Here is a 26,722-nt window from a genome sequence, read left to right as displayed (position 1 = left end):
GCTCAGGTTCCCTGCTAGGGAGAGGCAAACCCTCCCCACGTCCAGTGTGTTTCACTTCGGCCAAAGTCCCGGGAACCCAAGGCGTCCTGGGCACGCCCGCCTTCGGCCCACCCTGGGGACTTCTTACGTAGCTCTTGGTAATTTGGAAGGAAGGACTAGACAAAGATCGGGATTAGAGACTCACCCCGGCTAATTAAAGTCTCTCTTCTCCTCACCAGCCCCCCACCCCCAAACCTTGCAGCCAGATAGAAATCTTCAGTCCCCCACCCCCACCTTCAAGCGCTCCTAGAGAAAGCTGGTTGCTTTTGCACCACTGCCTCAGACGAACTGGCACTGGGAGCAGTCTCACCCTGGAAGTGATTTTTTAAAAATTATTTCTAGTTTTCCGACATCTTAGCAGCGATCGCACAGAAGCCTCTTTGGCTCCTTTCTTGTTTGGCCCGCCCAGCGTCCTTCAAAGGGCTAGGTAACCAGCTTCAGAGTGAAAGCCTTTGAAATTGGATTCTGGTGATAAGGCTAGCTGGGAGATGTTTCTAGAAGGAGTTTTCTTATGAAACCCAGTTGGGCAAGCTTTGGGAAATGGATGGCAGCAGTTTGTTGGCATTTGGATTTTCAAAAAGACGTGGACTTCCATCGGGGCAACTCAGAAAAATTTTATGTCCTGACATGCTAAACACAAATGAAATTTTTAAGAGCCACTTCTAAATGAGGGCCGCTTGGCTCTAACCCCCCACCCAGTTCTGGTGCATAAAATTAAGTATTTGGGTTTAAAATCAGCATTCTGGGAATAGCCAATGTGGGATGTCTTTAAGCACTTATTTGGAAGTTTTTCCATACTTTTGAAAACATACTTGACGCCTCATTTCTTCGATGGCTGCTCAATAGTCACCCGGAGAGGCTGGCTGAGCTGCCCCCTCCCCAGCTTTCCCCTTGCTTGCAACGCTTTCATCCAGGGCTTGAATTGTGTTGTCAAAGTTTAGTAGACGAAAGAGGAGGGGGCATGAGAACGGGGGTGGGGGGTGTCTTGAAAAGTCTTGGAAATCGGTATATTTTGCAGGTGTAGAATGTGCCTAATAACCATGGCTAGTGCGCGCTCCCCAATGGCGAGGGTATGACAGGGACAGCTGGCTCAGTTTTCAGTGTGAAAACACCCCCTCGGTGGACCAAACACAACGACACTGACCTTTCTGCGGGGGAACCAAGATGTGCCTTTGACTGAATTAGCCATAAAGACGTCTTGCTATGACTTTTGTTCCCCACGAAAGCAAAGAAATATTGCGTTTAATATGAGTGGTACTGTTCACAGCTTTTCCGTGCCCCTTAAGAAATATTACAGTGCTGATTTACTGGCCCTCTTCTACTGAGCTGGCCCCAAGGCCGAGGGTAGAGGGGTGGGCTGGGGTGGCCAGGATAGAGGAGGAAGGCGGTGGAGGCAGCCCTCTGAGCTGCCTGTTGCCTGTTTCCAAAGTTCTCTCTTTGCAGCGGCAAATTTATCAATCTTTTCATCTGACAATACTTAGAAATATATCATTGTCATCCAGAGTTGTTTGATAGATGATCTACAGGCACACCAGCCTTTTCCAAGGTCAAGTTGAAGATTCTTGTTTGCTGTTTAACTGGGTTGTTTAAAAACTCAGAACAATGCCTGCCTGTTAAATTTTCACTTGTTCTCATGGAGCATTCGAAAGCAAGTTTTCCTCTTGACCGAGGTGGGGACGTTTCATCCTCTTGAGCTTCTGAATTCAGCAACCAGGGCTTGGCAATGAAATCAAGAGGAGAAGAAATGAGATTTAACCTTAGCTCTTGCAGACGCCAAAGAGATTAAGCCATCTTTCACATCTCCTCCAAGTGTATACTAATTTTTCTCTGCATGTCGCGGGCTGGTTAGAGCCACACGCATCTCATTCAGCTTTCTGCCTTTATTCTAGTCGAAGCTGCAAATACCCTTCCCTAAAGTAGAAGCGCAAAAACCCTGTGGCCACTCTGGTCTTTGTCAGCACACAACCTGTTGCTCTAAGGACGCTTTAAAATAAAGTCCGCCACTAAATCGTCATGTTTTATGGACATATTTATTTATGTTTTTAATGGAAACACTGGCTTCACAGTTTCTTCTATATCTGCGATGATTGATTTTTTTTTATTCAGCCAACTTTTATTTACCTTGCAAAAATGTTCTGGACCAATGTGATAAATTACAGATATGCAAATTTCTTTGAATGGTGTTGTAAGTGTGTCTAGCTGGAGCTGAATAACTCCTTGCAAGTCAGTCTGTGCGCACTCAGGACCCCAGGGAGCTGATCAAAGCACCCATTCTCTTTCATCCCTGGTATTCTCCTCCAAACTATTTCGATACAATATGTTTCCATGATGCACTTAATGTGCTAGGGACATAGAACTCATTACAACCTAGCTAGTTCTGCCGACCTCTTTGTTCCGAGGCAGAAAGTCAAAGAAAAAAGGAAAAGCGTTGCCAGTTGCCAGCTTTCTGAAATGCTAAAGCATGCGTCATTTTTCACCAGGTCTCGTCTTGATATCCTCAAAAGACAAACTATGAAACCGGCCTCAGCCCTTTCTGGCATTAATTACACTGCTGTCCAGCCGATCTGTTTTTCCTATTATATGCATTTCTCAGCAGGGATTTTTTTTTTTTTTTTTTTTTGCAAGACAAATGCAGCTGCAAGTTAAACTATGAATGCATTTTTATTGCTATGGAAAAAATAAGTGAAAAGACTGCAAAACATACAACTGAACTTTTTAAAGGCTTCTGGTGGATAACAGATTAGTATTGAACTTCGGAGGTTTTAGCAATTTATGTAAACCTGAAACTGACTAAGAGCCTCAGGCGTTTCCAATGCGCCTTCCACATTCTGGGAAGTACACTGCCTGTGCCATTCGAAATTCCGCTTTGGTACTAGGATATATCTGGAAGGTGAAACCCTTCAAGTTTCCTGTTAAATTTTTGAAATGAAACCGTCTGTGATGCACCCAAGGAGGAGGCTGCTTCCAAGGAATTTCTGTCCAGGCTAATAGTACAGAGAATATAAATTCTATTTCATTTCCCCCCGTTTCTCGTGGGGTTGATTGGTTGGTGGAAATGGCTGGCAGCCAGTTCTGGGAAAGATTCCAGACCTGACTCCGATTAACCCTCTCTGGTGAAACTCTGCTGGAAACCAACTCACCAGCAATTGCCATTAATCTACTTACTAATTAAGCCAATTCATTTCTAAAGGAGAAAAATTCCTTTCTTTAGCCAAACTGATGGGAGGAAATTTGAAAGAAGCGCCAAACTGTGTAACTGTAATTCAGCCAAGGACTGCTAAAACGAGGTGTTGATATATAGCAGCAGATTTAAAACAAGTTTCTAGGGCAACACTCCTTTGGAGACGGTGGCGTATAGTGCACAGTAGACGAAGCTCGAATAATGCTCTCCAGCGCCACGCCACCCCATGTACTTGCGCTGAACCTAACGCGTCTCTCTCTGGTTAAAGCTGGTGCCTTTTACGCACAAATAAATCGCCTCTCCAGCGTTGTTTCACACCGGAGTAGGTCAGCTTTATGGGACAGCTATCGTAAATGTATTTCTTGAGACTTAATAAATCGCTTTAGAAATGTGCCCTCCAGAGTCTGCGTTTCTTGAAACCGCGGCTGCAGCCAGGGCCTAACTTGTAGTTAGGGGAACCGAAAGGACATGGCTGGACAGGGCGCACGTGAGAAAGCAAACTGGCCTTTCAGCCAACGGTACCTGACATTCTGGAAAGAACAGTACGTGCGTGAATCTTGGCCCCGATACTTACAGGGAAGCAGAACTCCAAGGGGTTTCCCCCTTCCCGAAGAATTGTTAACAGCTTTTAAGAGAAGGCTAAGAGCCCAGGACCGACCTAAAATAAGAGGGGACCGTGCTAGAGGAACTTTAAAATCCCCTTGGAGCAGGCGTTAAGGCTTCCCTTCATGGAGGTGAGTTGGTGGGCCAGGAGGCAGCAAATCAGCTTGCCTTTGTGTTAGAGACGCACGGGATGGAGAAGAGGAGGAGTGGAAGTTTAGTGCCCCACACTTTTTAATTGAAGTCTGTCCCTCCCCACCCTAAGGCTTTGGGGGCAAACTGCTGAGCCCAGGAAAGCGCCCCCGGGGATTTGCAGCCCCTCGGAGTCCGTGTGTGTCCCGCTGGCTCACCCAGCATGAGCAAAGAGATGAGGAGCTTGGAAAGGTGCTCCCAGTGGGCACACCTCGCGAGTGAGTCTGTATTCTCCGGGGAGACGGAATGGCGATGTTAGAAACGCGGGGAGGTAGTATCACGCGTCCGGGAAGCAGGCCTTCCGCTGGGAGCGGGAGGGCCCGCTCTGTGGTCCTGCTCGGTGCAGCCCAGGGCCGGGTCCCCTTACTCAGCAGCGTCCATATCGTTCACTGGGGTGTTCTGGGGTATCAAGGGCTTCTCCAAAGGCTCTTCCTCAGGCGTGTCTGACAACCTCCCTAAAAATGTGGCAAAACGAATAGATGTGAATTTTGTTTTACTTGCTGTACACAAACCACTTCCCACTCCTCACGCAGAGGTCTTTGCATCGTGCATAGTGGGTCTTCCCAGCTGGGGGCCCCTTCAGTGATCTGAAGGAGGGGGTGGGGGTGGTGGAAGGGGAGGTCAGGCGGTCAGGTGGCTCCCTGGCCTTCAAAACAGCTTGTGTCAGCCAAGTTTTCCTCTGAGACGGTTTTCCTGCTGCCCTAGACTGTGGAAATGGTCTTAGGAGCCTGTGACCAAGGCCAGTAAATGACCTTCTGCTGAGGGTCCCTTTCCTAGAATTAGGAGCAATTATAAGAGAATTTTTAAAGGCAGGGTTTGTCTTGTGCTTGGGCCCAAGGATCTAAGATTTAAACTCCCATTTGCATGTTCTGTTTTCCTCCCTAGGAAAAGAAACTCTGCCTGAGAAGGAAGGAAAGGAAACCCTATTGTCAGGGAGGGGTTCTGAAATTGGGGAGAAGGGAGGTTCCCCCCTCCCCAACTCGGGCTGGGCTCTCTGCTCTGTAGGGAGGGACATTTACCTGGTGTGTAAATTGTGAGGAAAGCGTTGGGGGTCTGAGACAGGAAAGCCACAACATGGGATGTGATGTTCCCGCTTTGAAGGGGAACAAAGGCCCCCGAGCTAATCCCAGTGAAAGCTGGGAGCGTGGACAAGGCAACAAAGAATTGCAGCCTGTGGTCACCGGTAGGTGTCAATGTGGACACTTAGAGCAGGGGCAGTGGGAGAGGGGGACACAGAGACGGGCTGTCATTCCAGGGCTTAACATGAACAAAGATAAAAACGTGACAACCTCGCCTTTCAATGGTTGGGAGGTTCAAAGTGGAGTGCTAGGGAGTCTATCTGGGTCAAGTCTTTTCTGAAACAGGGCCTTTCCTTTTTTGAGTCAAGTATCAGCCGCAGAAATTCTGAGGCCCTTTTCCCAAGGTAACTTTTCAGAGGAAAAGCAGAATTCTTCAAAATAACCTCCAATTCCACCCACTTGCCTAAGGCGAAGAGATGGAACTTTCAAGATTCCTAGGGATGTATAGAAGGTGTTTTCTGCACCCCCGAGACTCAAGTGGCTGCTGTAAGGCTCTGTGAACTTGAACAGCCTACCTTAACCTTTTGGTTAAAGTTCGTATATTCTTTTTTCACATTTAATAAAAAGAAATAACATTTCCTTTGCTGAAACTGGGCATACATGTAGATGAATCTAGGGGCGCCATAATTCAGAAAGTATTCATCTGGCAAAGATATCTACCTAGGATACCATTGAAGGAGTAATGGACACCTGGTAGAGTGAGTACGCCCAGAGCTTCAGACTCACTACTGGAAATCAGCAGACAAGACATTTGCCAACAAACGGATCTCCTCTGTAACCTGGGAAAGGTAATCAGGAAACGTCCACAAATGCAAAGACTATCTCGGGAGAATTAATAAATGGAACTGACAACGAATGGCATTTATCCTAAGAGCTCAGAAACGCTCTTTTCTTTAAATGCTGCCATCAAAACCAAAAGACACGTTTAAAAATCATAATGGAATAAAATTGTGATTTTCTTCAGTTGGAATAAGTCTCCTAAATAATCAAAAAAAGGGATGTAAATATCCTTAAAAGACTAATGACATTTCACAGGTAATGCAATTTAGAAAGAAACACTTCCATGTTTTCTTTTCCAACAATGTGCATTTTTGTAAACTGCTATAAATTGCAATTCAAAAGCACTGATCTCGCCATCCCCAATCATTTTTTATACTGATCAAATGAATGCAGATACTCCCATTTGGGAGGGGCGACATGACATTTCACTTGGCAGTTCTAAACAGGTCACAGACCTTTCACAGACCCTAAGACAGTGGGAGGGAGCTCTTTACTAAACCGTGTAACCAAATCAAACCAATGGTTACCCCTTTTCAAAACCATTGGAATGGTTTGCACAATGCTATTCACATAGCAGCACAGAAACTGAAAGGATGGTCATCCAATGGAAATTTCTTTCCTTTTGTTTAAACTTGCAGAGCTCAAAAAAGTCATACTTTGAAGGAAAACAATGACATTTACTATGATAAAAATCATAGGCAATACACATACATGCTTATGGGCATAACTCGGCATAGCTGTAGACACCCATTGGTATGTATATATATGCACATGTATGTATGTATATGTATGTATATTTATTGGAGATGTTGCTTTGTTTGAAACCTTGGGCACAAAGACACAACATGGCTGCCCTGGAGATGACCTATTGCTTTCAAGTTGCTTGAACACATCAGAATTTCCATTGTTAAGGTTGATTAATTGAAACTGATAAGTTACCATGAATAAAGATTGTTTTTCTGTTTAATGTGGTGGGCCTGATTTGGTAAATGCCTCATTCATGTAGCTTTGCAGTGCAGCATATGGGCAAGAGTCATTCAGTATCACAAACATATACAATTTCTTATGCTTGTATGGGCACAGCCAAAAGGCCTTCTTATTTTAATGACAAAGTTTCAATGAAAAATTCCATTTAAAGAGTCACTAGTAACGTGAAGTGCGATTTTGTAATTTATACTCCGAGTTTCTATCTTTGAGTTGCCATGAGGAGTTTTTAAAATGTCCTATTTAAATACAGTAAAAAAAAAAAAAAAATGCGCATGTCCAACTTATACCGTAAGTCATTGAGAACACAGCAAAATTTATCTTAAATTTAGCAGGTATATGAAGAGAAAGTGTTTTATTATCTAATGCCACCTGTGTGCCATACATCGATAAAGTTACCATAAATGTTTCACTGCGATGTCCCTAACAGTCGTTCCCCCTGCCCCAGTTTTGCACAACAAAACGCAAAGGAGGTTGGTAAATAACAGGCCAGCTTCCTGACATCTTTTTTTATCTTAATGAATACAATCAGGAGACGATATTTAAGAAACATTTAGGGATATCACATGAGCTACCCATGGATTTATTAAGTTTTCCACAATTTAATTACTGTTCTTAAAAGCTGGAGTCACTTTTTAAAGCGTAAAGCCAAATAAAGACGCCAGGTAAGCTTTCTAATTCTTTCATAATGAGGTTGCACAGAAACGTTTCTTCCTCTTTCTCATTTAGGCTGCTCGTGTAATCACCAGAAGAGAACTCACAAAAAAAATATGAAAGACATGCAAATGAGCTAAAGGAATGACTGTATCAAACCATCAAAGAGATAGCTACCATATTCAGCTTTTAATGTCTTATCAAATAAATTCTCTGGTCATTCATGTCCATGAAACAGTTCAAGTTCACCCAACATTTCTCAATTAGATTAGATGGGTAATCTCAGTTCAGCTCTTTTGGAGAGTAATCAACCACATTGGTCACAGTTGACCACCGCTAGTATGTGTTTCATAAAGGACTGGATGTCCATTGGAAAGCTAATCAGTGCACCGTCCCTTGTAAAATTCCCTCCTGCATTTGGAAGTGATAATCTGTATCTAATTTTTAAAGAAAAATTTACTCTCCTTTCACTCTTCGGAGGCCAATTTCTTTTCTGGACCTGAATAGAGATCATTGGTGCAACAGTACCAAATAGCTTTGGTATGTGTATAACAAAAACCCACCTCTTTGTAGAACATAACAAATTATGCAATGTTCACAGATGCGCTGGCCATTGTGCCTTTTGTGAGAAAATGAAGACCCAACTCTGTTCCCCACCCCCCTCTTTATGAAAGACTAGGCTGCCCATGCAATCTGTCCTAATCCTAGAGAAAAATAAATAGTTGTAATAGGGCAGCTTTAGGTGGTTATTTTTAAAGTAGTTTTCATTTGGACTTTTGGTCTATGTAATTTGAGCAAGTAGGAATCTGAGGTTCCAAACAGCTATTTATTCCCATGAACGGGCGACACAGCTGGGAGCCTAAGGATGAAAATGTTAACTGTTTTTCTCTCCCACCTCCGGAGTTTGGGTCTTTTGTGGAAATGCTGTTTTTACACAATTTCCTGCTTAAATTTAGAGGTTACCAAGGAAATTTAGTAAATCTTCAATGATAGTTTTTAAATCTACCCACTAAAAAGATTTTACATCATGGGTCTGGCTTTGGGTTATCCTTTCCCCCCAGAATTTTTGGGCTGTAATTGACAGATGGCACCATGTAAGTTTATGGTGGATGGCATTGGGACTTGACTTAGATATATCGTAAAAATGAGTACCACAGTAAATTTAGCTAATATCCATCACCTCGTAGAGTTTTTTTTTTTTTTTTCAAAGTTCTTCTCCTTGTGATGAGAACTTTTAAGATCTACTCTCTTAACAGCTTTCAAATATAGGGCACAGTGGTGTTAACTGCGGTCATTCTGTTCATTACATCCCCAGTGGTTTTTTATCTCATAAGTGGAGTTTGTGTCTTTTGATCAACTTCCTCCAGGCCTTACTCCTCCTTTTGTTGGGGGAAAGCTATAAGTAGAAAATTCTGAGTAACGAGGTAGCAATTTCTGTGATATGCTAAGGAGCGCAGAGAGGTGTTCTCAGGACCAGCCTACCTAGCGAAGCAGCCTTAACTCCTGGTATTTCTTTTATTGTATGTCCTAGTCTTTCAATGTTGGTCTTAGAGTACAAATTCCAAACACTAAGGAGATGCTGCATTCTGAGTGCCTAGCCCAGGGCTTTGCTTATGGTGGGTGTTCATAACATCTGTGCAGTGGATTAATGGATGAAGCATCAAAGAGAAGGTGAAAACCAGAAAGGTAAGCAGTATGGCTCCCTGTCTGTCCATGGCCTTTGCCATGGTCTTTGCAGTTCCCTGACATTGACTCTGGTCTTTGTCATCCCATTTGCTTTGACTAATGGGACAGGAGCAACTATGGTGCCAATAGAGACTTACATAGCCCCATGCATTGGAACTTGCTCTCTTTTGCTGCTCTTGAGAACCCGAGACCGCCATGATCACAAGACTGGGTTTGCTTGTAAATAAATAAGGACACCCGATTGATTAGTTGGTTAAGCATCTGCCTTCTACTCAGGTCACGATCATGGGGTCCTGGGATGGAACCCTGTGTTGAGCTTCCTACACCATGGGGAACCTGCTTCTCCCTCTCCCACTGCCTCTGCTTGTGCTCCCTCTCTCGCTATCTCTCTGTCAGATAAATAAATAAAATCTTTTTAAAAATGTGATATATATATATATATATATATATTCCAGCATATATATATATGCTGGAATATCACTCAATCATAAAAAAGAATGAGATCTTTCCATTTGTGACAACATGGATGGAACTAGAAGGCATTTTGCTAAGCGAAATAAGGCAGGCAGAGAAAGATAAATATGATTTCACTTACATGTGGAATCTGAAAACCAAATTAAGGAAGAAACAGACAAAAGCGAACCATCCTATAAATACAGAGAACAAAACTGATGGTTGCCAGAGGGGAAGGAAGTGGGGAAATGGACAAAATGAGTAAAGGGAAGTGAGAGAACCAGGCTTCCAGTTATGGAAACAGTAAGTCACAGAGATAAAAAGTACAGCACTGAGAATATAGTTAATGGTATTGTAATAGTGCCACTTCAGAATTTGTCCTATGAAGTGAGAAACAAGAGGAGAGTACCACCGACTGCTCTATTCAATGTCATAGTGACAATCCTAGCCAGTGCAATAAGAAAAGAAAAAATAAGTGGTATATAGATTAGAAGACAGAAATTTTTAAAATTATAGATGATGTGATTATCTAAGTGATGAGACTTTCAGACAAGCTATTAGTATCAGTAGAGTTCAGGAAATTTGTTGGAAACAAGATGAAAATACAGAATCCCATACTCAACAGTGATAAACATTTAGATGCGGCATTCCAAATCACAAGGTTAGGGAGGCAGATGGTGGTGATAGGGTAATCTGCTATTCTGTTGCAACAAAAAAGCTGGACTCCAAAATCATTCCATCTACACAAATAAATTCTGCTTCTTTGAAGCACCCAAGTATAAAAATCAAATTGATAATATCTTTATTTTATTTTTTATACTTTCTTTTTATTATGCTATGTTAGCCACCATACATCATTAGTTTTTGATGTAGTGTTCCATGATTCATTGTTTGTGCTCCATGCAATATGTGCCCTTCTTACTACCCAACCCCAGGCTCACCTATCCCCCGCCCCCTCCCCTCTAAAGCCCTCAGTTTGATTCCCGGAGTCCATAGTCCCTCATGGTTCATCTCCCCCTATGATTCCCCCCTTTCATTTTCTCTTTCCTTCTCTTAATGTCTTCCATGCTATTCCTTAAGTTCCACAAATAAGTGAAACCATGTGATAATTGTCTTTCTTTGTTTGACTTATTTCACTCAGCATAATCTCCTCCAGTTCCACCCATGTTGATACAAATGTTGAGTACTTATCCTTTCTGATGGCTAAGTAATATATTTTTAAAAGATTTTATTTATTTGACAGAAAAAGACACAGCAAGAGAGGGAACACAGCAAATACAGCAGGGGGAGTGGAAGAGGGAGAAGCAGGCTTCCCACCGAGGAGGGAGCCCGATGTGGGGCTCGATCCCAGGACCCTGGGATCATGACCTGAGCCAAAGACAGATGCTTAACAACTGAGCCTCCCAGGCACCCTGGCTGAGTAATATTTTGTTGTATATAGGGACATCTTCTTGATCCATTTGTCTCTTAAAGGTTATCTTGGCTCCTTCCACAATTTGGGTATCACAGACATTGCTGCTATCAATACTGGGCTACATAGGGCCCTTCTTTTCACTACATCTGTATCTTTGGGGTAAATACCCCCACAGAAAACAAATAATCACGTCAAAAAATGGGCGGATGACATGAACAGACACTTCTCTGAAGAAGACATACAAATGGCTAACAGACACATGAAAAATTTTGTAATATTTTTAGAAGACAATGTAGGGTTAGCTTTATAAATTGAGAGTAAGAAAAATTTTCTAAAATAGATAATAAAGAAAAATTCATAAATTAAATTAAAAGACTGAAAAACAAAACTAAATAAAACTTTAAAAACTTTGCTTTGACAATAGACATCAAAAACAAAGTTGAAAGACATGCTACAGCCAGTGACTAGATACTTGTGAAACATGTAACTGACAAAGGGCTAATATTCTGAATTTATAAAGACTTCTACTAATCAATCAGAAAAGGAAAAACCATGAAATAATATAAAAATGGTTAACCACTAAAACCAAGCAATTCACAGAAGAGGAAGCCAAAATGGTTAATACACACAAAAAAAAATTATTCTCAATCGTTATCAGGGAATTTCAAATTAAAAAATGGGAGATAACTTCACACCCATTAGATCAGCAAAAATTAAAAAGTATGGGAACCTCAAGTGTTAGTAAGAATATGAGACAATGCAAATCCATAAACTATTTGTAGGAATCTAAATTAACATAACTGCTTAGGAGCACAGTTTGACAGCATCTAGTAAAGTTAAAGAGGTATATACGCTTCAATTCAGCAATTCCATTTCTAGGAATTTATTGAGTGAAACTCTCCCTCGTTTGACTATGAAAATGTACAGGGATGTTTCTAGCAGTGGTGTTTACAATGGCAACAAGTTGAAAATCTTCTAAATTCCCATCTGTAGGAGAATGAATATATTGTAGGATAGCATACAATGGAATATATTAAAAACGGGTAAAATAAATGAACTCAAGATATAGCGAAGTACCGTAATTAGATTTTAAAAACCTAACGTTCATGAGGGAAAAAGAAACTACACATTGTACTATCATTTATATAATCCTTGAAAACATGCCAAATGACATTATACGTGTGTGTGTGTGCGTGCGCACATGCACATGCAGAAATATAAAATTTACAAAATCAGGGCGGTGGTAATATCTGGGAAGGGAAGGAAGGAGGGGAATAGTTAGAGGGAGCTTCAACTCAATCTTCATTGTTTTATTTCTTTTATAAATCAAGCATGGCCAAGTCTAACAGCCAGATGTAGTGCAATTTTATGTTTTCTATATCTGTAATATTTGAAATATGATAAAGTAAAACTTAAAATAGTTTCTATATTAGATATGTCTATGAAGAAATTAAGGCTTTCCTCAATTTGTTCTTACTATAGGGAAACAAAAATAATAAAATTATTTTATCATTTTTTTGGTCACCTCTCACATTGTGTGGAAATTAATAGCAGACAACACTCTTCTCCCTATGACCTACTTTTTTCTATGTGCTTGTTTCTTTTAAGATGAGAAAACTGCATGAAAGAAGTCGTCCTAACCAGGAACGTAATTAGCTGAGGACTGGAGTCCACTGCTTTTTCTTTTTAAGATTTTATTTATTCATTTGAGAGAGAGACAGCCAGCACTGACAGAGCGCAAGCCAGGAGGAGGGGCTTCGGGTAAGGGAGAAGCAGACTCCCTGCTGAGCAAGGAGCCCTATATGGGACCTATATGGGACCCTGGGATCAACAGATGCTCAACCAACAGCGCCCCTCCCTGATATTTCTACACACTGATGCAAATACCCACCTTCCTAATCTTATTGATTCCCTCAGTTTTCAAACTTGGGGTTCCTCCAGTTGAAAGTAACCTTTCAAAGTGGTACCTTTCTCACTCCAAGGTGTCATTTCTAGCTCAGTAAGTGTGCATGTGATATGCCCACAAATTTGCATGAATCTATACATGTTACATGTATAGATTATATGTTATATAGATACATGTTACAATAAGTTGTAACATTTTGTGATTTCTGTAACAGAACCATTCCTAAATTTAAAAAATTAATACCTACCGTGTCTGCACTAATGAAACCCTTTCTCAGTATTTTGTTATCATCATAACGGCTTGTATGGTTCATAAGACCCCTTAACTAACAGGGCAGCAACCAAGCAGCTAAGGCGTGGACAAAATTACTGGTCAGGGGTTCCCGAGAGGCTGCTGGTCTCCTCCCGTGGTCCAACACGTGAATAACAATGGACACCAGAAACCAGTCTTGTCTCCTGCTTTATGCTTTGAAGAGCTCTCAGTACCAGTCCGGGGCACAATTAGGAATGTGTTTAGTTGCATTTATTAAATGAAACATTGCCCACAAATACTTAAAAGTATCACTAGACCAAACCTCTGATTTTTGTGATTAATTCTCTAACCCAACTGTTCATCTTGACTCTTTTCTATGTTACTGAGAATTCACGGTATTTGGAAAGGTGTTTTAAGGGATGCGCTGCTGATACCCTAGGCTTTCATTACCATCTAATCTCCTAAATCACATGGTTTGAGGAGAAATTATCTCTAGAAATAGGTATAAAGAGCAAGAAAATTTCCCAAGGATAGGTTGGGAATCAGCCCAAATCTCAAAGACAAGGATGCCATATAGTAACTTAGAGATACACCATTTGAATAATAGGTAATTGGTGACAATAGGGAAATAGTAGAGAAATTGGGAGCAGTGATATTATCAACACTACAGACTCCTTAATATATTTAGTAAATCAGCTTAGTCCTGGTACTTACTCATATTTATGGATTAATTCTTTCTTCTAACATTTTTAATAGTGATCAATTACATGCTAAATGATGTTATTTATGGATATATGCAGTGCATGTAATAATATTATAAAATACACATTTGAATATGAATTTGAAAAATCATTAAATTACATTAATTACAGTGAAAATCTAGAAATGATATATAAAATGATGCTAACCCTATGCCTGATATTTCTTCTGCATTTTATCTTTTATCTAAGTTCCAATTTCTTATGTGTTTTTTAAAATTATTTTTGTGTTAGAAACAGGGACCACTGAACTCACTCTCTGTACTTATGTTTACAAGTTGGTGGAAAACACATGTAGAAAAAAATTACTTTTCAAGTCCAGAGCTTCAAAGGGTGCAAAGAAAGGTTTTGGACTTATGTCAAATATGTTCCGATTGTTCCACTATTTTTAAAAGCCTTACAAATCACCTGTTCGATGTGTCTTCCCCACAACAGCTCAGAGAATGAACAAAACAATGTAATCTAGGTTTAAATTTGGGTTTCTCCTGCTCTTCAGATACTTCTGTTTGAGCTTTCTCTTACTGACAAGCTACTTAAAGGGTCAGTGTTACTTTGAGGTTTTATCTATGAGGTTTCTGTCTTTGAGGCTCATTAAGAACATTTCCAAAGATTACAATGTCAATAGCACCTAATTACTGGACTGTGAGAAAGGTCTTCTTGAGTACATAAAATCTATGTCAGTGCCCCGCACACAATGGGCAGCTCAGATCCCAAATTTTATCACAGTTAAGTAGCAAACAAATTAATAATGTTACCTGGGCTCTCTTGGGATCATTACTACTGTGTCAAAACTGCTTTGAAATAGTACCATACCTCATTTTTTATTCCTTTATAGTAACAAGGGTATATTTATCTCTCTCTCTCTTTTTAGCTATTTATCTCTTTTTCCACATTGCATGAGTGACTCCTTGTTGTTCTCTTCTGAAATTTTTGGATTCAAGCTTGAAATAACAAAAAGTCATTTTTAGTCTGCTAAGAAAAGATGTATCCCCTGAAAGGACATTGTTTGAAGACGATATTTTACCTTTTATTTCACTGTTTTCAAAATACCTATTGCGTATTTTGATACAAATGATCAATTTATTCTTCTACATATGTGGGTAGAAAAATAATTACTGGAGAACCAGAGGAGACACCGGTTCTTTTAAATCACTAGACTCTCCTACTGCTGAGGACATTATGGCCCGTGTGTGTGGTGTCGGCTAAAAGGTGGGTCTGCGGGCTTTACTGTGGGGACTTGGGGGTAATAGAATCAATAGCTCAGAGGAAACAGGGGTTAGCTAGGCATATAACATACATCTCACGTAATGCTCCTCACAAAGCTAGGAGGTGGGGTCACCATCTCCATTTCCCCCGCGGACGGACATGAGAGATAATATCAGTATGTGGGTAGAGCTGGGATAGGAACCGAAGTCTGCCAACCTCCACAACCTCTCTGTTATGTCCTGTATTTTCCCTTTCCTTGCGTGTGGTTGAGAATGGGGCCATATGCCATGCATGAGTCTTGGCTGCAAGCCAACATAATGCAGTGGTGACTGGCCAGGGCTCTGGGACCACACTGTCTGGGCTTGAACTCTGCTGTGTTACCTGTTTATGGTTTTACCCTCATAGCCCACTAACCCTCTCTGTATCCAACTGTCTCCTCCGCAGATTGGGCAAAAACAAGAGCGCCAGCCCCCGTGGGTTTTGTGACGATTAAGTCTAAAACATGGAAGACATTTTCAGTAGTGCCTACATCCACTAAATGTTCTCCATACGTGAGTTGCAGAAGAATCTCGTAGTGTGAGAGAGAGAACAACCTCTCTTATATTCTTTGAGACAACACTAAGGATCCTGTTAGCAGAGAGGCTCTTCAGGAAGTACTTAAAATATTAATGTTCTATTTACATATCCTAAAAAATGGAACCCAAAACAATGGTGACTTTAAAGAGTTCGATTTGGGGTCCATCACCATAGTGATCATAGTAAACCCTCATGCTACAGAAAGAATAGATATTTGTCTATAAATCAGGTACACACTAACCTCGTGGCCAAATGCCTCTTTAATAATGTATTTATGAATTAGTGCTTGAAAATACTAATAATGAATTAAACTATTTCCTAGGGGCCACAAGGGCATACTCAAGCATGTGGGGTATCTGATAAAGTTGGGGAAATTGGGGTGACTTGTTTCATGAAGATGATTCGGCCCTTTGAATGTCTAGTGTGTAACCCATCCAGTAGCCATAACTCATGGGTTCATAAGATTCCCTTACTCCCCGAATTAGCACATATGTAATTCGGCTTTTCTCTGGGCATTCATATATTCATTTCTCTTCATTAAAAACAGAAAATTTATTCCTAGTAAATTTTGAATTAACTAAAATCAACTTAACCAGAAACTTTTGTTCACTGTATTATTCCCCTGCAACACACCCACCCCCCAGCCCAGCACTAGCCTTTCTAGGGAACAACATGGTATGTTGAAGTTGTATCAGAGATTTAGTAAAAGAAATTTCAGGGTTTTGCCCAGAGGCGCTGGGTGTGACCACGGTCACAGACATCTCCTCTACAAAGCAGATTAACGTTAACAGATTAACAAAGCCCCCCAGATAGGGCTTTGTGGGGACTGCAAGATTATGGATCATGAAAAAGCATTTACATTTGCTTTTATTTCATAAGGGGAAGGAGCAGACTAATGAACTATAGGATTTTCAGTAGACAGGGTAGAAATTACCATCTTTGGCATTTTCAGGGCGGAGGAAAGGGAGTGACGCTTGTTTTGGTGGCTGGGGTGGGGGGGCTGTACCTCAGGTGACCATCAAGTTTCATCTGTCCTAGTTTGGACCTTTGAAAATGGTTTGCTCAGATGTTGAAAATCAATTCTGGATGCAAAACCCTCCACTGAATCTTTTGGAGTATGGAATGCTACTGCTAATTAAACTCTCTCATTAAAATGTCAGCCCAAACATAGGTTCCAAATTCAACCATCTAGATATATTTTTTAAAGGTTTTATTTATTTATTTGACAGACAGAGATCACAAGTAGGCAGAGAGGCAGGCAGAGAGAGAGGGGGAAGCAGGCTTCCTGCTGAGTAGAAAGCCCGATGCAAGGCTAGATCCCAGGACCCTGAGATCATGACCTGAGCCGAAGGCAGAGGCTTTAACCCACTGAGCCACCCAGGGGCCCCAACCATCTAGATTTTGATGATAAATCATAAGACTCTCTCTTCTTCTAATACATTACAGTGTTTTAGAAATCACTTACTGCCTAGGTTAGAATTTCCAACAACTCAACAGATCTAATCTTATTTCTCTACACTTATTTAACTGTTGATACCTTTAAAAGTTTCCAGAAAAATACTACCTATAATGTAAGCAGTGCAGAAAAAGCTTCTCTGTTGCATGGAAACCCAGAACAAAGGTTTCTCTCTGTTGAAGCAGTCTAGCCTTTCAATTAGCAGTGACCCATAATCAGAAATGCATATTAACGTTCTTGGATTCAACATATCTATGTATTGGTTTTATAAACTGGCTGAAAAAGGAAAAAAAGCCATGCATTCATCCAGAATTCCAAATGCCTCAGGATAACAAAAGGAAGGAGCTGTCAATCTAGACCAAGCACCCATTCTGTGTGTGAACCATTTCTTCCAACAATAAAGATCCTTACCTTTAGATAAAGGGGAAAAAAATATCTGGTCACTGACTATATCCATGTCTTTGTCCATCTGCAGGCAAAGCAAGAAGTTTCATTACTGAAGATGGAGAGTAGCAACCAATTCAGTGTTCAATAGCGAAAAAATAATCTACCTACCAAAGGCGTATGATCACTTCCAGAAGATGTAGAACCTGTTACCAGGTTTGTTTTAGACTGCACAAATAAAGGTTTTAATTTCTGAAAGACACAAAAGGTATGTACTGTGTTATCAAGGGGAGGTGATTATCAAATGGAACGGATGTAGGAGGTTCTCTGGTCCTTTATTAACCAAAATTTGAAAACGAAGTTCCTGATTTATTTGTTTAAATATGGCTGGGGGAAATCCTTTCCTTGAAACCCTTGGAATAGACAGGCCCCTTCTTTTTTGGGGCTACTCTGAGAGAAAATTCAAGAAAAATGTTTTCTTCAATGGCTGTTCTGACTCTACCTTTTTCTTTTCTTTCTTTCTCTTTTCTTTTTAAGTACCATTGACACACAGTGCTATATTAGTTTCATGTGTATAACTTAGTGATCTGACCAGTCTGCACATTATGCTATGCTCACCCCAAGTACAGCTACCCTCCATCCCCCTGATTCTACTTCCTGTTAATAATCTCCAGCCCGTTTGGGATTCACAACCCGTCACTGGCCAGGGATCACAGTGTTGTCCCCAGTATCTCCTCGTTCCGGGAGGCTATGGCAGTAGTGGTCCTGATTCCCAGGAACTGAATGGTGAAAGCCCAGGACCATGTCTTCCAGGAGCCTCCGCATGCAAGAATTGTCCCCAGCATCATTTGTTGCAAAGTAAATGACAACAGTAAACATGTGTGGGTGAAAAGGAGGAAACATAGCTGAAGCATGTTTATCAGAAAGAGGCCTGAGGTCCATGGATATACACTGGAGATTTAGGTGAAGTTCTCTGTCTGCAAGGCTTCCGTGTGTGTATACACGCATGCACACGGGGCTGTTTGCATGTATTTTTCTATTCTCCATAGCCCACTCCCACTCTCTTTGTTACCACCCCAAGGAAAAGATTTAAATATTTTATGTATATCTTTAATTTGGATATATTCCTGCAAAAATACATACTTTTGTGCCTGCCTTTTAATTTCCGCTAGAGGCGTTACGTGCTATCCCATTTGTTGATTTTCTAAAGCATAGCCTTCTAGTACTTTAACATCCTCTAAACTGGGATGCATTTCACAGTAGATGGAGTGGCACAATGTAATTGGCATCACATTTCTCTTTTAGAGACTTACAAAGTCTCTTTTAGAGACTTAGAAAATCTTAAACCAGTGTTAAGCACATTTTAGATTCAAAGTGAAACCCAGTATGCCTTATGTGTTCCCGCTTCTCTTGCTAAATACTAAGTACTATGTGTTTAAGCTCCATCCATTCTGCTATGTATGTAAAATCTAGTACTGCACAGTACACAGTCACCTGAAGGTTAGGTAAGGTTTTAAGGCAGAAAAATACGAAGGAAAAAAGGAAAATATTATTAATTAAATTAACATCAGGATTGAGAACCTTTGTTTATGAGAATATACCAAAACACCATCCAACTGAAAGAAGACATTTACAACACATATAACTGACAAAGGATTAGTTTCCAAACTATATAAAGAATTCCTTGAAAAATTTTTTATTCATAATAAATTCTTTTTTAAGATTTTATTTATTGATTATGTTCAGTCAGCCAGCATATTGTACATCATTAGTTTTTGATGATAGTGTTCAACGATTCATTAGCTGTGGAAGCTTGGTGTTCGTTTGTTTAGATTCCACATATAAGAGAGATCATATGGTATTTGTCTTCCTCTGTCTGACTTATTCACTTAGCACAATGCCCTCAAAGTCCACCCATGTTAATGCAAACGGCAATTTTTGTTCTCTTTTATGGCCAAAAATATTCCTTTATATGTATACACCAAATTTCTTTACCCATTCATCTATTTATGGGAACTTAGGTTGTTTCTATAACTTGGCTATTATAAATAATACTACAGGGTCCATGGTATATAAAAATTTTTGAATTAGTGTTTTTGTTATCTTCAGACAAATACCCCAAAGTGGAATTACTGGATCACATGGTAGTTCTAATTTCTTAAGGAACATAGTACTGTTTTCTGTATTGGTTGCACTGATTTATGTTCCCCTAGTAGTGCACAAGGATTCCCTTTCCTCCACATCCTCACCAACATTTATTATTGCTTGTCTTTTTGGTAACAGTCATTCTAACAGATGTGAGTTGATATCTCATTATGGTTTTGACTTGCATTTCCCTGATGATCAACGATGTTGAGTTTTTAAAAAGATTTATTTATTTTAGGGATGCCTGGGCAACTCAATTTGTTAAGCATCCATCTTCAGCTCAGATCATGATCCCAGGGTCCTGGGCTAGAGTCCTTGTTCAGCAGGGAGCCTGCTTCTCCCTCTGTCTGCCATCCCCCCTGCCTTGTGCTCTCTCTCTCTGACAAATAAAGAAATAAAATCTTTAAAAAGATTTACTTATTTCAGAGAGAGAGTGTGTACAAGCAGGGGGAGATGCAGAGGGAGAGGGAGAGAATCTCAAGCAGACCTCCCACTGAGCATGGAGCCCATCACTGATACCTTGTAGTTTGCAATATGCAGGTCTTTCACATCCTCGGTCAAATTTATTCCTAAGTAGTTTATTCTTTTTGATGCAGTCATAAATAAGATTGTTTTCTTTTCTTTTTTAAAGATTTTTATTTATTTGACAGACAGATCACAAGTAGGCAGAGAGAGAGAGAGAGAGAGGAGGAGGAGGCAGGCTCCCTGCTGAGCAGAGAGCCCGATGTGAGGCTTGATCCCAGGACCCTGGGATCATGACCTGAGCTGAAAGCAGAGGCTTTAACCACTGAGCCACCCAGGCGCCCAGGATTGTTTTCTTAACTTCTCTCTCTGATAATTCATTATTAGTGTTAAGTAATGCAAAAAATTTTTGTGTGTAGATTCTGTATTACAATTTTTATTAGTTCTAACAGCTTTTTAAAAAATATTTTATTTATTTGACAGAGAGAGACACAGTGCGAGAGGGAACATAAGCAGGAAGAGTGGGAGAGGCAGAAGCAGCCTCTCCCCTGAGCAAGGAGCCCAATGTGGGGCTTGATCCCAGGACCCTGGGATCATGACCCAAGATGAAGGCAGATATCCAATGATTGAGATACCCAGGCTCCCCCTAACAGCTTTTTAAAATAGAGTTTTTGGGGTCTTACAAATATATTATCAAGCCATCTGTAAACAGTGAGAGTTTTATTTCTTCCTCTCCAATTTGTTTGCCTTTTATTTCTTTTTCTTGCCTATTCCTTTTGTTAGGACTTGCAATACTGTGTTGAATAAAATGACAAGAGTGGACATCCTTGTCTTGTTCTTGATCTTAGAGAAAAAGATTTCAGCTTTTCACCATGGAGTATATTCGCTGTGGGCTTGTCATATATGCCTTTTATTATGTTGAGGTACATTCTTTCTATACCTGCTTTGTTGAGAGTTTTTAATAAAAAATGGTTGTTGATTGTCTTCAGAAAAAGGAATGTTTTTTCTGCATCTATTGAGATGATCATATGAGTGTTATCCTTGTGATGTTATCAAACTGATTGATTGGAAAATCTCAGACCATCCTTGTATCCCTGGCACAAATCCCATTGATCATGGTGAATCATCCTTTTAATTACTCAATCTTGTTTGCTAATATTTGGGTGGGAATTTTTGCATCTATGTTCAATAAGGATATTTGGCTTGTAATTTTCTTTTTTTTTTTAATGGTATCTTTGTCTGATTTGGTATAAGGGTAATGCTGGCCTCATAGAATGTGTTTGGAAGAGTTCTTCTTTTATTTTTTTGGAAGAGTTTGGGAAGGATTAGTATTGATTCTTTTTGGAATGTTTGGTAGAATTTACCAGTGAAGCCATCTGATCCTGGGTTTTGTTGTTGTTGTTGGGAGGCTTTTGATTACTGATTCAATATCCTTGCTAGTCATCATTCTGTTTAGATTTTCTATTTCATTATGATTCAATCTTGATAGGTTACATAGTTTTAGAAATTCATCTAATTCTTATAGGATTTCTATGAATAAATAAGTAAAAGAGAATTCAGTAAACACAAAAGGCTTAAACTTGAAGCACAAATTCAAAGAGAAAACCTGAATGGCCAATATGCATATGATAAGATGACCACATTTATTAGTAGTGAGATAAATGGGTAAAAAAGTTACCCCCTCCAAAACCACAAGAAGAAGCCATTACACAATCACAAGACAGACAAAAATTATAGTCTGACCATGTAAGTGGTAGAGACAATGAAGAAAGTAGAAACTTTCATCCACTCCTGGTTAGAGTGTTAATTAGCAAGAATAATTTGGAAAACAATCTGGCTTTACCTTCTATGGCAGAGACTGTTCATCAACCCTCAACACCTATTCTCTTTTACTCTTTGGCATTATTTTCATTGGGTATTTGGCCACCCCGTTTTCTCAGTCTTTTGCAGTTTGATCAGCCCAGTGGGACATGAGTGGAAATGAGGTCTGCCATTTTAGGTCATATACTTAAGAACTAACATGTTTGCCTTGTATACCCACAGAATTCCTCCTCCTGCCATGTATCCCCAGAGACATGGAGTTACCCAGCCTTCTTGGTGTGGATGGGGAAACATCCTAGGAAATGGCAGAGCAATGACTGAAGAAACCTGTGTATCATCATGACTGTGGAATAATTCTCACTCCCCTGCCTGGGGGCTTCTCTTTTCCTCACTAGCCTGAGAGAGAGGTAATCTGTAATCTTCAGTCTTATTTAAGGGAGAGTTTTTTTTTTTTTTAAAGATTTTATTTATTTATTTATTTATTTGACAGAGAGAAATCACAAGTAGAGAGGCAGACAGAGAGAGACAGAGGGAAGCAGGCTCCCTGCTGAGCAGAGAGCCCGATGCGGGACTCAATCCCAGCACCCTGAGATCATGACCTGAGCCGAAGGCAGCGGCCCAAACCACTGAGCCACCCAGGCGCGCCAAGGGAGAGTATTTTTGTTGTAGCAATCATATTTCTTCTTCCATAGACTTGAATATACCAATACTTTAGGACCAGAAATTCTATTATTACTATAAAGCCTGGAAAAACTGGGATGCCTGGGTTGCTCACTTGGTTAAGCATCTCACTCTTGATTTCAGCTCAAGTCATTGTTTCAGTGTCGTGAGATCAAGCCCTGCGTCAGGCTCCACACTGAGAGTAGAGCCTGCTTAACATTCTCTCTCCCCTTCTGCCCCTCCCCACCTGCTCACACTCTCTTTCTCACTCTCTAAAAATAAACAAACAAAGCAAAACAAAACAAAAGCCCTCGAAAAATTGCCACATATGCTTATCAGGTGAGAATAAAAGAATGTTTGGGGCCATGATATTCATAATAGCAAAAAAGCAAGATCTAACCCAAAGGCTGATCATCAGCAGAGTGGGTGAATAAGTTGCGGTATAGTCAAGCATTAGAGTACTCCCAGTGGGTCAACTACAACCACAAGCATCGACGTGGATACATGGATGAGTCTTAAAAGCATAATGTTGAAACAATGGAGCAAATCACTGACGAATCTTTTTTTTTTTTTTTTCAATTATATTCTTTCATTTATAAAAAGTTGAAGAACAGGCAAAAGTCAGCAGTATGTTGCTTAGGAAGACAAGCACAAGTGACAAAACTCTCAAGAAGAACATCAGGACAGTGGTCTCTGGGAGGGAATGGAGACAAATGCAATGGGTGGGCTTTTGCAGTTTTATTCTATTTATGGCTTGTGTCCTGGGAACTCAGGTATTCATACGATCGTCATTGTTTAAGTTGCACACATGTATTTTCACTCATCCCTTTTGTGCACATGGTTATTCCACAGCAAACAAAGAAGAAGAAGAAGAAAGGAAAGAAATAAGAAAAAAGAAACCAAAAACAATTCAGAGTAAAGACAAAATGGATTCTTTCTTTTTTTTTAAGATACTTTTTTATTTGACAGAGACAGAGATCACAAATAGGCAGAGTCGGGCAGAGAGAGGAGGAAGCAGGCTCCCTGCTGAGCAGAAAGCCTGATGCAGGGCTCAATCCCAGAACCCCGGGATCATGACCAGAGCCGAAGGCAGAGGCTTGAATCCACTGAGCCACCCAGGTGCCCCAAAATGGATTCTTTCATACTGAGCCTTGATACCAAGTTAAGAGTCTAAGAGTATGGAAACTTACACTGGGGATAAACAGGCCAATATAAACAGATTTGCGTATAATATGAATAGGTTGCTAACTACACAATAACAGATTGAAAATCAGTATTTGATATAATAATGATTAGACTCAACATGGTACACAGTAGAATGCTTATATAAAGTAATGGTTCCTAACCTTCAGGCTGTCATAGGACACATAAAAATGGTATCACTCGCAGGGAGCCCTGGGGGAAGTGGACAAGGTTGCTCCTGGACTCAGTCGGTGGGATGGGAGTTTCAGGCTACCTCAGTCATGCCCCATCCCTTCCCCTTAGGGGGCCAAGGAAAATCATGATCTCAGCACTCTTTTTAAAAATTATTATTATTTTTATTTTTTTAAAAATATTTTATTTATTTATTTGAGAGAAAGAGAGTGATAGCAACAAGTGGGAAGGAGAGGGAGAAGCAGTATCCCTGCCGAGCAGGGCACCCGAGGCAGGGCTCCATCCCAGAACCCCGGGATCACGAACTGAGACTCTCTCAGCACTCTTAAAATAAGCTTGGGAAATTCTGAAGAGAGGTACAAACTGGAAGGGTTTCCTAAAAATGCCAAGGAAAAGAACAAAGAGAATAGCATAACATTAAAAGGAATGTGTCAGTTACGGAGGACAGAAAACAGATTTTCAACCTATAATAGTGTTTCTGAAAAAGAAACAAAAATAAATCCTGCCATCCTTAGAAATATACATAAGAAACTTGTCTAAGTTGAAAAAAAAGATTTAGGGGCGCCTGGGTGGCTCAGTGGGTTAAGCCGCTGCCTTCAGCTCAGGTCATGATCTCAGCGTCCTGGGATCGAGTCCCGCATCGGGCTCTCTGCTCAGCAGGGAGCCTGCTTGCCTCTCTCTCTCTCCCTCTCTCTGCCTGCCTCTCTGTCTACTTGTGATCTCTCTCTGTCAAATAAAAAAAAAAAAAAAAAAAAGATTTAGATTTATAGATGAGAGAGGCTCATTTTATTCAAGAGAAATTAATAAAATAATGTGATAACTCATTTCCTGGTGACATCTTTAAATTTTAAGTTTCAAGAAAATAGCTTATAAATATCCACTGGAGGAAAATAAGCCAGGTTAATTAACAAAAAACAAATACTAATCTGGCTTCAGTCAGGGTGAGGCATAGAGAAGTGAAGATACTGTTCCTTTCACTTAAAAAAAGATACTCAAAGACAAGATCCAATTTCTAAGAAATAAATCAAAATTAGGAACTAAAGAATGGTAAAAGTCATGATTTTTGAAGAAGATTTTATTTATTTATTTGAGAGAGAGAGAGCCCAAGGGGTGGGGGATATATTGATGCAATTAAGGCTGAAATGGAACTTGGAGGAACAAAATCATTCATAACCCCCTCTTTACCCAGAGCGGGTGAAGACTCAGACTTGTTTGGTTCATGTTGTTGTTAACTGCACAACTGTAATTCGATTTTACATTAAAGTTTACTGTTACAATATAGATAAAGCAAGTAAAATGTGGTTCATAATACATAAGCCAGGAAACAAAGGAAAGAACAAGCAGTCACAAAATAAGGTGACAAAAACCCCAAACATATCAATTTATGCCGATAAATGCATGTAGTTTCAGTTTTCATATTGAAGGTAAGTGAGCGTCAGGTTAGGTTTAAAGAACTAACATCCAATCTTTGTTATTTATAAGTCTGCAACTGAAGGCAAGTGACATAGAAGTACACAATTTGAGCAAAGCTAGCAGCAACATACAGAGAAGACGACAGTATGTGTAACAGAAGTGGTAACAGACAAGTTAGAATTCAAGGCTAACAAGAACCTCACAGGCCACGAGTGGAAGGTGTAATCCGTAGCAAACACATGAGAGTGAAAAGCCTCCCTGAGCTGAGTGAGAAAACATAGTAACACAGAATATAAAGCAAAAACTACAATCATGGTGGACTTTGACCTGCTAACTATATCTACTACCTTGCTATAGGGCATAGCCTCAAAATTTAATAAGAAACCTTTGTCATTTACGTATTTAGATTAGATATTTGGTAGCTACTTGGCTCTTTGGATTCTGAAATAAACCACTGGCTAAAGAGATTTAATCAAAAACCTAGTGGATATTTTTTTAAAGATATTGATTTGCTGATGAAACTGAACACCCAAAAATGAAATAATCCAGTTAAAAAAATGGGCAAAGACATGAATAGACATTTTTCTGAAGAAGATATATAAATAGCTAATAGATAACTGAAAAGATGCTCCACATCACTCATCATTAGGGAAATAAAAGTCAAAACTATAATGAGATACCACCTCACACCTGTCAGAATAGTCAAAAAAAAAAAAAAGGAAACAAAGAAAGAAAGGAAGGAAGAAATTGATTTGCTGATTCTAAAACATATATGGAAGTACTAAGGATATAGAGTTGCCAAGACAGGGCACCTGCTTGGCTCAGTCGGTTAAGCGTCTGCCTTCAGCTCAGGTCATGATCCCAGGGTCCTGGGATTGAGGCCCGCATTGGGCTCCCTGCTCAGTGGGGGTTTGCTGCTCCCTCTGCCCCTCAGTCCACTTAGGTGCTCTCTCTCTCTAAGTAAATAAATAAAATCTTAAAAAAAAAACCACAATAGAATTGCCACGACAAGCTTGGCGACAAAGAATAAAATGGCAGAACTTACATAACCTGATTTCAAGACTTATTATAAAGCTACATTAATTAAGATAATATAGTATTGGATAAAGGACAGACAAATAGGCCAATGAGATAAAATAGAGGGCTTAGGAACAGACTCCTATAAACATTGTCAATTCCATTAGAACAGAGGAACCACTGAGATGTGAAGTTCAATGGGAAAAGAAAGATCAAAATCACATTGTAAG

The 26,722-nt window shown here is 40.1% G+C and overlaps 1 protein-coding gene across 1 annotated transcript in view; it reads right to left on the bottom strand.

Moving 5' to 3' along the window:
• Positions 1 to 2,065: 2,065 nt before the first annotated feature.
• C6H10orf67 (chromosome 6 C10orf67 homolog) overlaps positions 2,066 to 26,722 on the bottom strand; it is a 189,713-nt gene continuing 165,056 nt past the window's right edge. The window contains exons 21-23 of the mRNA XM_059404561.1: positions 17,772 to 17,852; positions 17,628 to 17,685; positions 2,066 to 4,467 (exon numbers count right to left, since the gene is read on the bottom strand). Coding sequence (XP_059260544.1) covers positions 4,376 to 4,467; positions 17,628 to 17,685; positions 17,772 to 17,852 — 231 coding nt within the window. The 3' untranslated portion in view covers positions 2,066 to 4,375. The remainder of the gene's footprint in view (positions 4,468 to 17,627; positions 17,686 to 17,771; positions 17,853 to 26,722) is intronic.

The sequence above is a fragment of the Mustela nigripes genome, chromosome 6 (genome assembly GCF_022355385.1).
Source record: "Mustela nigripes isolate SB6536 chromosome 6, MUSNIG.SB6536, whole genome shotgun sequence".
Lineage (NCBI taxonomy): Eukaryota > Metazoa > Chordata > Mammalia > Carnivora > Mustelidae > Mustela > Mustela nigripes.
This window is presented reverse-complemented; position numbering and strand designations above follow the sequence as displayed.